Source organism: Melanostigma gelatinosum, assembly GCF_949748355.1.
Source record: "Melanostigma gelatinosum genome assembly, chromosome: 6".
Classification (NCBI taxonomy): Eukaryota; Metazoa; Chordata; class Actinopteri; order Perciformes; family Zoarcidae; genus Melanostigma; species Melanostigma gelatinosum.
Genome location: NC_136639.1, coordinates 22,620,769 through 22,637,137, shown reverse-complemented (window position 1 = coordinate 22,637,137; position 16,369 = coordinate 22,620,769). Strand labels below are relative to the sequence as shown.

At 45.3% G+C, this 16,369-nt stretch overlaps 1 protein-coding gene across 1 annotated transcript; it reads right to left on the bottom strand.

The window, feature by feature from the left end:
- Nucleotides 1-1,330: 1,330 nt before the first annotated feature.
- Nucleotides 1,331-15,111, bottom strand: LOC306778236 (uncharacterized protein). The gene is made up of 16 exons (XM_079269675.1): nucleotides 15,102-15,111; nucleotides 14,855-14,951; nucleotides 14,690-14,757; nucleotides 14,533-14,584; nucleotides 14,352-14,453; nucleotides 13,668-13,696; nucleotides 13,409-13,445; nucleotides 11,950-12,028; nucleotides 3,581-3,611; nucleotides 3,391-3,427; nucleotides 3,167-3,272; nucleotides 3,003-3,040; nucleotides 2,741-2,784; nucleotides 2,570-2,638; nucleotides 2,230-2,388; nucleotides 1,331-2,102 (listed from the first exon to the last, which is right to left on the bottom strand). The coding sequence occupies exons 2-16, from the start codon at nucleotides 14,928-14,930 to the stop codon at nucleotides 1,980-1,982; spliced, it is 1,050 nt and encodes a 349-aa protein (XP_079125801.1). The 5' UTR covers nucleotides 14,931-14,951; nucleotides 15,102-15,111; the 3' UTR covers nucleotides 1,331-1,979.
- Between the last annotated feature and the right edge of the window lie 1,258 nt (nucleotides 15,112-16,369).

Here is a 16,369-nt window from a genome sequence, read left to right as displayed (position 1 = left end):
CTTACTGTTACACCTAGCATATCGTGCTACTGTAAAAAGGTTACATTAACTCAATGTGGTGCCCATATATGGATTTGAATGGTTCAACTTGGGCTGTTGTAATTTCTTGTATGCATGTTTTTTTTCTTTAATTCAGTGGTTGTAATAATTCACAACATTTAAAATGTCTATTAATGACGAACCACAGTGTACTTTAAAATAGCAAGTGATGAACAAGAGTCATGAAACAATTATGTTTTCATTTTCCAATATATGGCAAATAAAATTTGTCCCCCACACATTTGATGTGTGGTAGGACTATTGCTAACTGCATTTGTTAGCCTACATGTTATCCACAGTAATTTAATTCTTTAAAGTAAAATATTTTATATAAAATACATTAAACCTGTGTTTGAATTTGCAGGACTTACTAGTAGGCTATATTTAGTATATTATAATAATGTACAGTTTCATACTATAAAACACAACTGTATCATACTCTAAAACATATTTACAGTATCATACTGTAAACCAGAGCAATTATATCGTAAAGCACAATAACAGTACAGCTCTTTTACTGTAAAAACATAATTACAGTAAAAGTAGTGTAAACAGGTAATTGCGTTAACGTACCAGTAACAATGTTTTCCAGTAAGTTACCGCAATAATACAATAAAATGTCCTGAAGTGTTGGTTCTTACTTAGTTGTTAGCGCACTAAATAAGCGGATACCACTCTGAAACCGGTAATTCTAATTACTAAAGCGTTAGATTTAACGTGAGGTTTTTTTTTTACACCTTTTGGAGTAAAAACGATTCACACCGGATTCTGCCATGTTGTGTGCTATGACAGGCCCAGGATTTATGGTTCGGTCACAGAGAAGGTGGTTTCACTCTGACAGGGAGCAGGTGTTACCAGCACCATCTAGTCAGTGGACATATGATGGCAGTATATACACACACACACACACACACACACACACACACACACACACACACACACACACACACACACACACACACACACACACACACACACACACACACACACACACACACACACACACTGTGTCTCAGTAAAACCCATACATCCTGCACTCTCCACACTGACCCTCATTGACGAGGATCCATCACAAGCAGAAGGTGAGTTTACTCAAAAGGATGTCAACGAACACACACCACAGTAAAAGCCCAAATAAAGACCATGGTCCAGATTAACTCATTGTTACTGGTCATCAACAGTAAATATAAGGAAACTGCGGTAAAATAAATGAAATAAAAATGATACATTTTGACTTTGTATTGCACAATATCACACCGGAAAAGACACCCATTACATAGAGTAGGCCTATATTAAAAATCTAAGTCAAACTAAACTAAACCTGTGCAAAGATACACAGCCAATCTGTACTCGTCACAAAAATTAAAATCATGGAGACATTTATCTCAATGCTTCATCAGACTATAATGGAAATGAGCAGGAGGCACAAAGTGACGCTGGAACATTTTAGCTGCAAACGAAAAGAATTATACGGTTTGAATGTTTAGTAGCGAGTTCAATTTCAGTGATCTGACAGCAACAGCATCACTTCTGTATCCGAGGGGGCAGAAACATACAGCAACACGTTTTTCCTTTTTTACCAGAGAACAGTTTTGCAACCTTTTGCAGTCGTTGCTATAAAATGATGAGAAAACAGGAATATCTCTGAGCTTTAAGAAATAAAACCTCTTAACAGACAGTTACTGTAATTTGTATAGCATTATGGATATAGTACAGACACTATATGCCGTAGTCACGTCATGTGGCAGCTGGAGTTTGTGACATGTAATCTCTGTTATCGGTGCTTTAGAAGTTTGCACTGTCAATTTATAAAGAAAACACCAGTTTAGCTGATGTCATAGCAGTTAGAGTTGTAATTGCAGTTTTGGTGACAGTTTAGTAGACCTGCAGAAAACCTTCAGACTGAGCTGTTGTCCTCATAAAACTCATATAAACACATCTTAGGGTTGAGGGCGAGCAGGATACGTTAAGTACGTGATGTGCTTGGCCTGGCTCTTGCTGTCTATCAGAAGCAGCTGGTTATTGTTGTGGTGGGAAATCATCTCGCCGAGGGTGCCGAAAATCTGCAAGAGAGAGAACGAAAGATAAAGTGAGGTTTATCGAACAAAAAGCCAAAAATTCTCCCAGAATCTCTCTCTCTCTCTCTCTCTCTCTCTTTCTTATTTGCCCCCCCCCCCCCCACACACACACCTCTTCGTTCTTCTTGCCCTCTTTTCCGAGAGCGTAACCTCGAGCGTCCCCCAGGAAGCGGATGGGAATGTTGTACACCTTCTGCCGGTAGAGCACGGCGAGGGTGTACGGCTGACGGCCGCCCTGAGTCGAGCTGTGTCGTATGAGAAACGCGCCGTCCTGCAACGAGGGAGAAAACAGCAAGCAAGATTAAACACTGAGAGTAGGGGACAAAATTGGAATGGAGAAGAAATGTTTTGGGAAACTCTGATAGGTGAGAAAGAGAAATAAGTGGAGTAAAAACATATTATACAGTACAGTACAAGTACGTAAGTGTCTGACTCAAGTTTGACTGGCTCACCTTTTTGACCCTCCGTAAGAGATCCTCGGCCGTCTTCCTGTTGCAATCCCCAGCAAACCACTCTTTGTCCTGTAATGTGACAGAGATACATCAACAAACAGTGAAACGGTCCTCCCTAACTAGATTTTCATTTTTCGTTTTAATTTTAATTTGCACAGATTGATGCCATACCTCGTTCCCGCCTTGTTTGGCCACCTTCATACCACCAGAGGAGGCTTAGAAAAAGATAAAAAGCCCATCATGTGTTTCCTCAGGTTTTTTTGGGGGGAAATCTTGGCAACAGTCAGATGTTTAAAAACAAAAAGAGTATAAACCGTGCAATGTTTTATATTACTTCAAATGAAGAATCTAAGCAGAGACCAAATGATCTCAGTCGTCCCTGACGATTCAAATAATGAAAATACTCTCTTTTTGAAAAGAAATGTGAGCTTACCAGCAGGCTTAGTGTCTGCCACAGGAGGGTTGAGAAGGCTGGAATCAAGACCAAAAAAAGCTAATGTTACACGCTGAATTTAACGCTGATGTATTTGCGGAAATGAACGTAAATCGTTGCAGTTTTAACATTTTTGACTGATGTTTCACATCCATCTAACAAACCTGTGCTTAGCTTCCTTCGGGTTTGCTGGCAGAGAGGGCTTCACACTGAGTGTCGGTGGGGGGGGTTTGGCGGGAAATGAGGCGTGTCTCGCTTCGACTGAAGGAGCTACAGAGACAAGATGTGCACCGTCATGCTCGAAATCATTTATTTTGGATGTGTGTGTGTGTGTGTGTGTACTGATATCTGACCAGCTTTAGCGAGGACAGAAGACGGTGGTCTTTACCTGTTTTTAACTCGTTCAAGGAAGGGAAGAGTGAATTCTGAAAGGAGGGAAATATAAAAATGTTACTACCGTGTCACTGCTGATGAGATTCTATTTTCCTACGTAGCAAATGGTATGAAAATGAAATGAAAACTTCCATTTCTAATTCAGGCCTTAACAATATCGCACTGAGATGAATAGACACACTCACTGACTGAGCTCTGGGAACCGGAGGCTTCATCCTGCAGAGAGAGAGAGAGAGAGAGAGTTCAGTTTCATTACATGTTAAGTGTGTTGGGATCTAAAGGAGCGTGTTTGGGTTATCAGCATTTAAGAAACTGAATTCTTGACATCAATAGAATTATTGATATATATAACAATTATTAATGATTATTAATATAAACGGGGCACCACCCTGCGAACAGGGACCAATAACCAAACGATAAAACTAAGTCTCATAATTAGTAGTCACTCATAATGTCAATAGTCTGCGTATGACTATACATTCAGTGACAGTGAAGGGTTTTAAGTTCGAGCACAGGCCACTACATACAGTCTTATCAAATACATATGCACAAGTAATCACAGACGACTGCTCCTGAAAGTATAACAGAGTTTATTGAATCAAAATAATAAATGATCAAATCAATTAATATTGCAACCAACAAACGTTATCATACAATTTTATATGCCTAAACTAAAGAATGAATAAAGTGGATGAGGGTGTATGTCTGTGTGTGTATGTGTATGTGTGTGTGTGGGTCTGTGGGTGAACAGGAAGGAGTCTTACAGCTACGCTAAAGACTACAAAGATGGCGGCGTCGAGTGACGCTGGCCAAAGGGGAGGGGCCTTAAGAACTACAGCTAGAAACTACAAAGATGGCGGAGTCGAGGGACCCGGACAAAATGGCAGAATGGGGCTGCTGTGCGTAATTCACGTTTGCCTGGGCAGCACGTGATGTGAGGCGCTCGTTTGAACGAGGTTCCCCAGGGGTAGAATTCGGAGCTGTGTGTGTGTGTGTTTCGTGAAAGGAGGAAAGAGAAAAAAGGTGGGGGCTCATGAATCAGACTTCTGCGCGCGGTGCGCGTTGTAGTGAGCCTGAGTTGGCTGGCTCTATCACGCATAAATATACCGCTGTCGTCTTGAGAACTGCCGGTAACTTATGCCGTGATAAACCACGCACCTCAGCTCACTCACCGAGTCGAGTTAATGAAAAGAGAACTTCCACACGGAGTGGAAGACAATGAATGAAATTAATCCCAAAGAAACAGTCATAGTTGATACACAAATACAGCGGCGCTTCTCTGCGCCGTAATGATTGCGTAATACCTCAATATCACGCGACAGTCTTAAACACACAAAAACACGGGAATATCAACATATAAATGAATGGCCTGAATTAAACTTAAGTTAATTTAAGCTAAGCTATGCCCAAATGCCAAGAATCTTACTTGTAGATGCTTCGTTGCAACGTGGAAGTGTTTGTGGCAAAGCTGTCCGTTTTCCTCGTCGGGAAGGGGGACAGGGGGGAGCTTGCGGGTCGGCGCGGCTTTGCAGCGGGCGCTGTGTGTCGCGCGGCGGTGAGCTGGCGCGGCTTCGGTCCGTTAGCGTGGCTCTGGAGCAAACGCAGGTCCGGTCTGTACTCGCTGCAGGGAGAACAGTTAACTTCGGATGAGACGACGTGTCTGCGCGTCTTGCCGGGAATCCTCGGTCACGAGAGGAGCGAGGCTTCGTCGGGCTCCTCTGTGCCGGTTTGTGCACAAAATAAAAAGAAAGGCGGAGAACGGATCGCTGATGCGGGTTCGTCTCGCGGGCTGGTGGAGCCGTACTCAAGGTGGAACACTGTCGTTTCGTCCAGCAAAACGGCTCGTGACCTGTCAGGGTTTGATGAGGGTTTGAGGGGCTTCCTCGTGGCTTTCTGTGGCCTGGACGGGGGTGTCCGAGCGAAGAGAGCGTGGTGTGCTTCCTAACTCAACCGAGGTCGAAGGGGGAAAGCTGGTTCTTCTGTGGCCTGGACGGGGGTGTCCGAGCGAAGAGCCTTGTGTGCCTCCTGTTACCCCGGAGGGAGAGTTGGAAAAGCCATGAGGTGGGGGCAGCAGAGAGTTTTATAGAACATCGGCTGAACCACAGGGGTCCTGGGTTCTCTTGGCTCTCGGCCAATGAGATTGCCGCGGTTACCATGGTTATTTTGGGGGGGGGGAATTCACACCTGAGTGTGAAATTCCTTTGCTCTTATCAACTACAAATCAGGATGAGACCTTTGCTTGAAAAAGTTAAGGCCTGATTTTCTTTGTCCACAGCACATGTTTAAGCCACATGGTCAGAGCCCAACATCCCCCCTTTGTTCTGAAGAGCGAGGTGTTGGCTTCGGTCTTTAGAGCAAACCAAGGGCTGGCATGTGCACCCATGTGGTGGGGAAACCTGAAGAGGTGAGACAGTCCAAGTGTTCCTGAGACCAAAAGCAGTGGTTAAAACAGGCAGTGTTCATTGTTCATAGAGTTCAAGGTGCATAGTGGTCAAGTTCATGGTGTTCAAGTTCAGAGTTCATTGGCATCTGGGCAGATGACTAAGGTGGCATCTGGGCAGATGACTTTAACTACTTCTACCTACATCTACTATCATACACAATTCAAATCATAGGTGAGCAAAACATTATTCCCAAATAATTCAATCGCTATTATGATGTTGTGATATTCTAGCATTGTGGCACAGTGTCAAAGAAAGTAACAACCCAAATAAACAAAACAAAACACAAAAGAGAGAGAAGGAAAGAATAGAAAGACAAGAAGCAGGTGAGGGGCAAACAGTGGTTACTGGTTCAACTCCTAGACAGGACTGGAGTCCGTCGGCGGAGCAGTCGTAGGTTGGCTACGTGGTGTTATGAATAGGAGGGAATCCAGTTTGTCTGTCGCTTCTGGATCTATTAGTACATGATATGCGCGTCTATCTCTCTCTAATCGGTAGATTTAGAGCGAGTCCTGTGTCTAAGTTTTAGAATCTATCGATATTGGAGTTGCGTTGCCAAGACTATAGGCCAGAGGTACCTGTGAGGGTTGCATAACAGTAGTGGTAGCAGATTTACAGATTTCTTAGCACGGCTAGTGTGACTAGCTAGGCTGGTCTTTCGCTGCTCCAGCTGTTGACAGCTGAGCCTTCTCGGATGAGGTCCTGGGTTAAATCTGACTGCTACGGCAGAGGTTATGTCCTCTTTGGTGACTTCTGGTAGAGTCTATAAAGCATGCAAAGGGTTCTCTATGAGAGTGGAGCATCAGTTTACAGTCGCAATGAACGTCAGGTCATGCAACTGTTCTGGTTGAAGTTGGCTGTGTTAGCGGTTAGTGCATGTCTACAGGGTGAGTTGAAGCATGCAGTTAAACGTTAGTAGTCAATAGTAAGCTGCCATTCTGCCGGTTGGTTTCGGCACTGGCGAGATTAGAGTGTACTTCCTGTGAAGTACATCTCTCTAAGTTTCTGTTGTCAGAGATCCACCCCCCTCGCGCTGTTCAAGTGGCGAGGGCAGATATCCCCACGTTACCGCCAGCACTCAGGGAAACGTCGCGAACAGTTTCACTCTGGAGTGTGTCATGGCGGGCTGGTGATATCTCCCTCCCCCCACCCTCCTAATTAGAGATGGAGACAGGTCCGGCGCACAGGTCAAGTTCAGTTACCTACGGCACTGGCGACTTGACAGGACCGGGCGATGACTCGGCTGAAAGAAGGCGGTGGCTTCGTTGAACAAGCTGGAGGTGGCTCATGCTGACAGAGCAGGAGAAGAAGGCTTAGTTGACGAAAGATCTTACGAGCTAGGGTGCTCGAAGGGCCTCTAAGGTTGTGGCACCCTAGAGGTGTATGCGAAAAGGTGGGGGAACACATGAGGCTCGTTTCTGACCCGGAGTCGGGTAGAGCAAGAGTGTTATGACCCCCCAGTAGGACTGAAGAATATGTATAGATTTATACATAACGGGCATTGCCTTTGCGAACAAGGTCGCCCAAGAAGGTTGAAGAACGAGGTGCGAAATGGGAGTGGTCGTTTCCGGAAGTGTGCTGAGTTCTCTTCCCCCCCCCTACCACGTCGACTTGGCAGCAGGGGGAAAGGTCACTCGGCTTAGTCAGGTGGGCTGCGAGTCAGCGTTACCTGATGTGTTGCCCTTGAGGGCGTCTTTCACCCCCCTGGTTCCGTTGGTCTTTCGACCGCCAGGGTCGTTTGTTCCTCGGGGGTGACCAGGGCTCGCTAGGCCAAGTCCTCTCGTCGTCTTCCGACGCTAGGTCGGAGTCGCTCGACTGTTGGATGCCTAAGACTATGGCGGTGTCTTCGTACCGATTTGTCGGCCGTCCGCGTGTCTCCCATGCAAGTTGCGCGTATTTCCTAATCTCTGGCATGGTGAGGTTACTCGTTCTGCAGTGCATAGTAACATCGTATCTCACGTTGTTGTGGAGATTGTGCAAGAAAAGCGACTTGAAGGCATGGTCTTCTAGACCTGGGGCGTTACGTCCTTGGAAGTACGCAGATCTCAAGCGCCTGAAGTAGTCTCTCGGAGACTGTAGCCTTTCCTGGGAAATGGCAAAGGCGCCGAGGGTGGCAGAAGCTGGGTTGGTGTACAGGGAGTACTCCTCCCTAAGGGCGTGACAAAGGGATGAATAGCGGTCGCGGATGCTCGGCTGGAGCGTTTTAATGAAAGCGTGGACGCTTCGCGCTGTGGTTTTCCACACTAGCTTTAGCTTTTCGCGCGATGAGGGGTGCGATAGGTCGAGGAGGCAGCGATCGATCTCCCTTAGGTAGTCATCGATGCTCGAGTCGTGATTATCGGGATTGAAGCGCTCTACGTCTTTTACCAGAGACTCAATCTGTCGAGTACGCAGGCCTCCAAGGTTGATGGGGCCTGGGCCGTCCGAGTCGTCTGAGTCTCCATACTCGCGATGGTGGTAACGACTATCATCCTCCCTCCCTGAGGGGGATGGGGTCAGTTCTTGTCGCGCGCGTGAACTGCGCGGAGGATTGCGTTCACCTGAGGTGGTTTTGAAGCCACCTGGGCCGACTAGGACCTGGTGTTGGTCCTCTCTCCTCCTGGTTGGGGATGTCGCTTTCAAGAAATGCAAGGTGGTTCGGGTCTCGGGGACTGAGGGAGCCGAGACCCGGAAATGACTGGGCTGAAAGGCTCGATAGGGGGTAGCAGTACCTACCGGGGTTGCTGGAACACCTTGAAGCGCTTTCAGTTTGTCATCACTCTCTGATGCTTTAGAGAGTTTTAGGTTGACCTCTCTGAGGTCACTGCGCAGGCTACTATTTTCTGACTGTAGGGCTCTACAGTCACGTGACAACTCCTGAACCTCTGTTCGGAGTGTCCAGATCTCGCGTTGCTGCTCGTTGCTCTGTGCCCGGGTTCGGGCAGCTTGCAGCTGCATTTTCTGATGATAGATGAGCAGTATTTCGCCGATTACGTCCTGAATCAGGCGCTCTCTGTTACCTGCTGGGTTATTTACATAAGCCACCAGCTGCTCTAATTGCTCGTCGCATAGGACAGCAGTGTATTTTGCAAAGTACTCTCTTTCCTTTGCTGTGAGTCCGAGGACATCAGCCACCGCATCTCGTAGTGCGGTGTCTTCTGGAGCTACAGCTCCAGGAATGGGGAATTTCTCGTCGCTCATTCTCTCTAATGAGCACGACTCCCAGTAGTTGTTAATTCCCTAGTGTTAGAACGGAAACTGTTAGTGTTTACGGTTCTCAGTGAAATGTCTAGTTCTGTAACTTAGGATTTCTACTGTTAGATGTTTATTACTGTTAGAGTTACGGTTCATGCAGGCGCACAGTGAAATGTCTAGCTCTGTGACTTACGTTTCTACTGTTGCTGCTCTGAGGTATCACTACTGCTTTGCAGCCAGAGGTGCGAAAATGCTAATGTGGTTTAGCACTTTGGGCCTGTGACAGCTGTGTGTAACTTCTTTGGAGGGATTTAAGAAAACAAGCAAGGTATTACAAATAAAACGATCAAATCTACTACACAGCTGGCTGTTAGTTTAAGAAATGAAACGAATAATTAAACCTGGAAACGAAATAAAATTTCGAGAAGGGAATTAAAGATTAAGATTAAAAATCTGGATTTAAAATCAAAAATTTAATTACAATAAGACAAGATTTTGAAGATCAAAGCCTACCTATTTTGGGAAATAAGTTTCAGGAATTTGGATCATTCAAAAGAAGAAAAAAAAAATAATTTTTCGAAAAAAATATTTTTTTGGAAAATTAATTATTCAAAAATAATTATGGATTAATGTGCATATATACTGTAACAAAACTGGAATAACGTACCCTCACACGGGGCACCATTATGTTGGGATCTAAAGGAGCGTGTTTGGGTTATCAGCATTTAAGAAACTGAATTCTTGACATCAATAGAATTATTGATATATATAACAATTATTAATGATTATTAATATAAACGGGGCACCACCCTGCGAACAGGGACCAATAACCAAACGATAAAACTAAGTCTCATAATTAGTAGTCACTCATAATGTCAATAGTCTGCGTATGACTATACATTCAGTGACAGTGAAGGGTTTTAAGTTCGAGCACAGGCCACTACATACAGTCTTATCAAATACATATGCACAAGTAATCACAGACGACTGCTCCTGAAAGTATAACAGAGTTTATTGAATCAAAATAATAAATGATCAAATCAATTAATATTGCAACCAACAAACGTTATCATACAATTTTATATGCCTAAACTAAAGAATGAATAAAGTGGATGAGGGTGTATGTCTGTGTGTGTATGTGTATGTGTGTGTGTGGGTCTGTGGGTGAACAGGAAGGAGTCTTACAGCTACGCTAAAGACTACAAAGATGGCGGCGTCGAGTGACGCTGGCCAAAGGGGAGGGGCCTTAAGAACTACAGCTAGAAACTACAAAGATGGCGGAGTCGAGGGACCCGGACAAAATGGCAGAATGGGGCTGCTGTGCGTAATTCACGTTTGCCTGGGCAGCACGTGATGTGAGGCGCTCGTTTGAACGAGGTTCCCCAGGGGTAGAATTCGGAGCTGTGTGTGTGTGTGTTTCGTGAAAGGAGGAAAGAGAAAAAAGGTGGGGGCTCATGAATCAGACTTCTGCGCGCGGTGCGCGTTGTAGTGAGCCTGAGTTGGCTGGCTCTATCACGCATAAATATACCGCTGTCGTCTTGAGAACTGCCGGTAACTTATGCCGTGATAAACCACGCACCTCAGCTCACTCACCGAGTCGAGTTAATGAAAAGAGAACTTCCACACGGAGTGGAAGACAATGAATGAAATTAATCCCAAAGAAACAGTCATAGTTGATACACAAATACAGCGGCGCTTCTCTGCGCCGTAATGATTGCGTAATACCTCAATATCACGCGACAGTCTTAAACACACAAAAACACGGGAATATCAACATATAAATGAATGGCCTGAATTAAACTTAAGTTAATTTAAGCTAAGCTATGCCCAAATGCCAAGAATCTTACTTGTAGATGCTTCGTTGCAACGTGGAAGTGTTTGTGGCAAAGCTGTCCGTTTTCCTCGTCGGGAAGGGGGACAGGGGGGAGCTTGCGGGTCGGCGCGGCTTTGCAGCGGGCGCTGTGTGTCGCGCGGCGGTGAGCTGGCGCGGCTTCGGTCCGTTAGCGTGGCTCTGGAGCAAACGCAGGTCCGGTCTGTACTCGCTGCAGGGAGAACAGTTAACTTCGGATGAGACGACGTGTCTGCGCGTCTTGCCGGGAATCCTCGGTCACGAGAGGAGCGAGGCTTCGTCGGGCTCCTCTGTGCCGGTTTGTGCACAAAATAAAAAGAAAGGCGGAGAACGGATCGCTGATGCGGGTTCGTCTCGCGGGCTGGTGGAGCCGTACTCAAGGTGGAACACTGTCGTTTCGTCCAGCAAAACGGCTCGTGACCTGTCAGGGTTTGATGAGGGTTTGAGGGGCTTCCTCGTGGCTTTCTGTGGCCTGGACGGGGGTGTCCGAGCGAAGAGAGCGTGGTGTGCTTCCTAACTCAACCGAGGTCGAAGGGGGAAAGCTGGTTCTTCTGTGGCCTGGACGGGGGTGTCCGAGCGAAGAGCCTTGTGTGCCTCCTGTTACCCCGGAGGGAGAGTTGGAAAAGCCATGAGGTGGGGGCAGCAGAGAGTTTTATAGAACATCGGCTGAACCACAGGGGTCCTGGGTTCTCTTGGCTCTCGGCCAATGAGATTGCCGCGGTTACCATGGTTATTTTGGGGGGGGGGAATTCACACCTGAGTGTGAAATTCCTTTGCTCTTATCAACTACAAATCAGGATGAGACCTTTGCTTGAAAAAGTTAAGGCCTGATTTTCTTTGTCCACAGCACATGTTTAAGCCACATGGTCAGAGCCCAACAAGTGCCAGTAATTGACTGTGCAATGTCACTAATATCTCTGCGACATTTGCATTTTGCATGCAAAAACACAGCATCACTCATTGTCTGATGTGTCACGGAGCAGGAAGCCAATCAAGATTAAATAACTCGGTGAGTGCATATATCGCCTTGCTCTGGTTTGGCGGTGGGTCGACGGCGGCTGTTTGGACCCAGGTTGAGAGGTGCACTCACATGATTATGGGAGATGGTACGAGCCTCATGTTGGGAGGCGGAGGCATCCTCATCGGCGCACGATGGGTGGGAGAGCAAGCTGGGAAGCAGGAAGAAAGGGGACTCATAATTTTGATTTTGCATTTTATCATCTGGTAAAGAAAAGTCTTGCAAACTGTGCAAACCGTTGTTGTGGCAATTTTTCCTATTGTTCTTTTAGATATAACTCGTATCGCTGAAGCTTAAACCTTGGTGCTAGTAACCTCATGCATGAGTGGTTCTCTATACTGTGCGTAAAGTACAAGGACCTGAAGACCAGCGGGAGGTTCTAACATTTTTCTAATATGAGTGACTCGAGTCACTCAAGAGGGGAATGTGGGAGAAAAATGTATTTGTGTCTTGAAATCTATTTGTGTAAAATCAATCATATCCATAATTTGAAATGTATCCATGTATATTCACATTCATCCTGTGATATTGGCCGGTATCATTGTCATATGAGACAGGGAGTCTAGTATAGCAGCCTTGGAGCCCGGGTGAAGATAGAGGAGGGGATGACACAGATAAACAAGTAGGGCAAGATTTCTAACGCAGGGGAAGAACGGGAGCCGGTCGCTGTGACGGGCGGCCAGAAGCGAAATCAGGAGAAGACGAGACTGTGGTTAATCACAAAAACCTCTGTTATGACTTGTCCGAGGTACACAGTTTAACTTGTCTTGGTGAAAGTTCAGAGGAGGAGGAGGAGGAGGAGGTATAAAGTAATATACAATTGGGGGCGACCGTGGATCACTGGGTTAAGAGGGTTGTCTGGGAACCAGAAGGTCAACGGTTCGATCCTCGACTGGGACGTGTCGTAGTGTACCTGAGCAATACACTGAACCCCCGGCTCCCCGGGCGCCTGTCATTGGCAGCCCACTGCTCCCTATATACAGGGATGGGTCAAATGTAGAGAAAAATTTCCCCCTTAAAGGGATAAAGATAGTATTGTAGGGAACGACCGAATTCACGGGGCCCCTTTAAGGAAAGGGGCGTAACCCTGGTGATAGGGGGGGTTAAAGGGTGGCAGGAAGTGAATGTGTGTATGTTTTGTATGGATGGAAATAAACGGCCACATGGTGCAGCCAAAGGGAATACTCGCCTCCTTGTTTGTTTCCACGCACCTACAGTATAATAAATAAATGCTGTTGTGAAGTTAGTTGACTCCGGACAGCTCGGTTTACTCGTATACTTGCAAATAAATCTGCGAGTACTGAAGGAAATCCAATCTCTCTTGTGTTCGTTCTGTGGGTGTTTGTTACTGAGTTCCATAGCGAGATCCTGTGGTGTCTCACCACGAGTCAGATAGATAATATTTACTGAGCCAGCCGTTAGGTATTGAGTTTTAACATAAGGCATAAAAGCTGAGCATCGTTGACAGAAAAAAAAAACGTGCAAACTTTAAGTACAGAGCCAGTTCTTGTGAAGCAAGACGTAAACACACCTGCTGTAGGTTCCACATACACGTCATCGTTGTCTTCCTGAAACGTAAAATTACACACACATGAGGCACACACCAGGAAGCAGAGTGTTTGTGTCATTTGTGCCTCGTAATCATTGGCTCGTTCGCAGCTGTGTGGCTGGGAACATCCAATCATATTCGTGCGTGCATGGCCATTACAACCCGTTACATCCCGTTACACCTTCACACCAAGGCCTTTCTCTGGCTGTCTCCTCCCGTGTGTGTTTCTATCTCTACTCACCTGTTCTTCATTCGGATCCAGATACACATCTGAAATGCAGAAAGACAAAATAATGTACAGTATACCACATTCTTTTCAAAGGACTTTCCGTCGTCTTGTAAGTTTCATCAGGGTTTGAATGATCTGTCGAACACAATTTTGTTCTGTTTTCCCAGCTTCGTTACATTGTCTTCTCACTGTTGCTGCTGTTAGTGCGATGAATAGGAAAGGTTTCAGGTATTCAGAAATGTGTAATAGAGACATGTCAAGGACACAAAAATAGATTGCTCATGGCCTTCAACCTGAGGTTTCGGTCAAGCAGAGAGTGTGGAGATAATCTTCTGTTGACAATGTGACAAGTTCCTTGTCTTTTAAATGTTACAAATTTTCGGCAACATGGTTCTCGCAGATGGGTTTGCCAATGAAATACCAGCAGGTGGCGCTCTCTTCTTTGTTCCAGTCACAGCTTCAGTCTTCGCTTGACTTTTTTGCTGCATGTGTGCCGCAACAGCAATTGCAAAATCTTGCATGGAGCGACTGTATTGTTGCAAATGGCACATGCAATGGCTAATAAAACCAAATATGTGGTTGCCATATCACGTGATTAATACGTAGACATTCCTCTCAGTCAACAGTCATTTACAGGCTGATGAGGTACTTCTATGAAAGGACTATTTGTGTGTGTGGTAGAAGTGATTCCGGCACCTTCCTCAGTGTTGGATGCAGGGTCTGGAACGGGAGCGGGGCGGACCGGTGGGGGAGGCTTCATCTTTCTCCCGGGTTTCTCAGTTCTGTTTATCTCAGGTGCTGAAGAGAGGCGGGTTATACAGTGAATGAACAAAAAAACCTGTTTGTGTGGCTACAAATGAGTGTAAGAATCACTCACCTTTCTTGGTTTTGGGATCAGAGAAGAAATCTTCAGCACGTTGTTGAGGTTTCTGGGTGACGGACAATTTAATTAACAGAAATGCCTTATCTTTAAACAGATTTTAAATGTCTCAAACAAACAGAAACAGACTTCCGGGACACTGAGCTGTTGTTACCGAGGGTTTGGCCGGTCTGGGTGGGAGAACAACCTGCCTCTGTGGAGGCGCGGGTTTGGGCGGCGTCTCTGCAAAAAAAAAAGCAGGATCGAGGGACATTATTTCCGGTGAAAAGGTGTCCGTGCTAAACAGGAACCGTTAATACCCTATCTGCAGTGCTGTTACCCAGATAGACATTCTCCTCCACCTCTCTCTGTGGGACGTTCACAGTGTGGCGCTCACAGGGAGGCACTTCATACATGTCACTGTCGTCGTCGTCATCCTGCCATTTAGAAAATATAAAGTGGAACTATTTTTACCCCCACAAAAAAATGGGAAATGTAATAATAATGGCATAGAAATAAGATAAAAATCTTTAAAAATGTCTCATTTAGCAGCTTTGATGAATCAAGAACTTGCTGTCTTTACTTACAAATTCCTCCTGTGGCCACCCTGCATTGTCATCTGGGGGGAAAAATACATCGATAATAGATAACAATGTATAGAACCAAGTAAGGAAACGTTGCCCCTTCATTAGGTGAGTTTCAACCTCACCTGTCCTCCTGGGTGGAGCTGGAGGTCCACTGTGTCTGACGGAAAGAGGAGCTGTGAGAAGCTGCTTTTCATGCATAATACATTAACAGCAACACTAATGGGGTTTTGCTAATGCACACAATACTTACAGGTTCTTCAGTTTTCCAAAGAAGCTCTGAGAAACACAGCAACCTCAGGTCAGTATAGGCAGGGATTTAACACAGACAAAATAAACTTAACTGCATGCCAGGCTGGTAATCATTTACTTTAACTTATCTATCGCTTTCATCATCAGGCATGAGTGAGTGGCTGCTTTTTGGGGAAGGTCCCCACGATGGACAATTGCGCTTTATTTAGTGAACCAGGTGAAAAAACCTACTAGGTAACATATAAGTCCAAAATGATTTTGTTCGGTGTACATAAGTGTACACATAATTCAAGGGTGGCTGTTAGTGTAAAGAGTGCTGGAATACGTATTCAATGGTTTAGTACATTATTTTATATGCATACAGTGTGTGGTTATATACAGTGACCTGCCTAAAACCTATTCTAGCCACCTAAAAGAAAGACTCACCGAAAAAGTCAGTTAAAGAAAGGGCTGTCTGATGGCAAGATAAAGCGGTGAAGAATATCTAAGTATTGCCTAAAGCGAAACGGATATTGATTTGTTTCTTTGGTGAGCCTTTCTTCGAGGTGATTTTAGGGTTTTAAGTTTGGTGTGGTAATATTTTTGGATAAGCCATTTAAGTTTTGCATTTAGTTTTCCAGCAATTAATTGATTTGATAACTTACATAGAAGTCATACATAATTTCAAAGGTAGCTACCCTAGGGAGCCAAAAATCCCATCATTCCAGTCTCAGGTTGATTGTAGATGTAGAGTGTTAGGGTGCTACGTTTGTTTATATACTTCTGGTAAAGGTTAAATAAAGTCGAGTTTCAGTAGTCTCACTGTTACTTTTTAGTCTTTGTGAATCCTATCTTCATGTATCTCTGTAACTTTTGGTTGCTGCCAAAGTTAATTCACAATCAGTGTTTTTTTTTTAAGCAGAGATTCGTGAACACTTTCTGTCCACAGAAAAGTTCACCTGCAGGGATGTGGTTGAGGTTGGCCGGAGGAGGCGGAGTTAGACAAGCAAAATCAAGCAAAATCAGGAAGTGGAGAGACA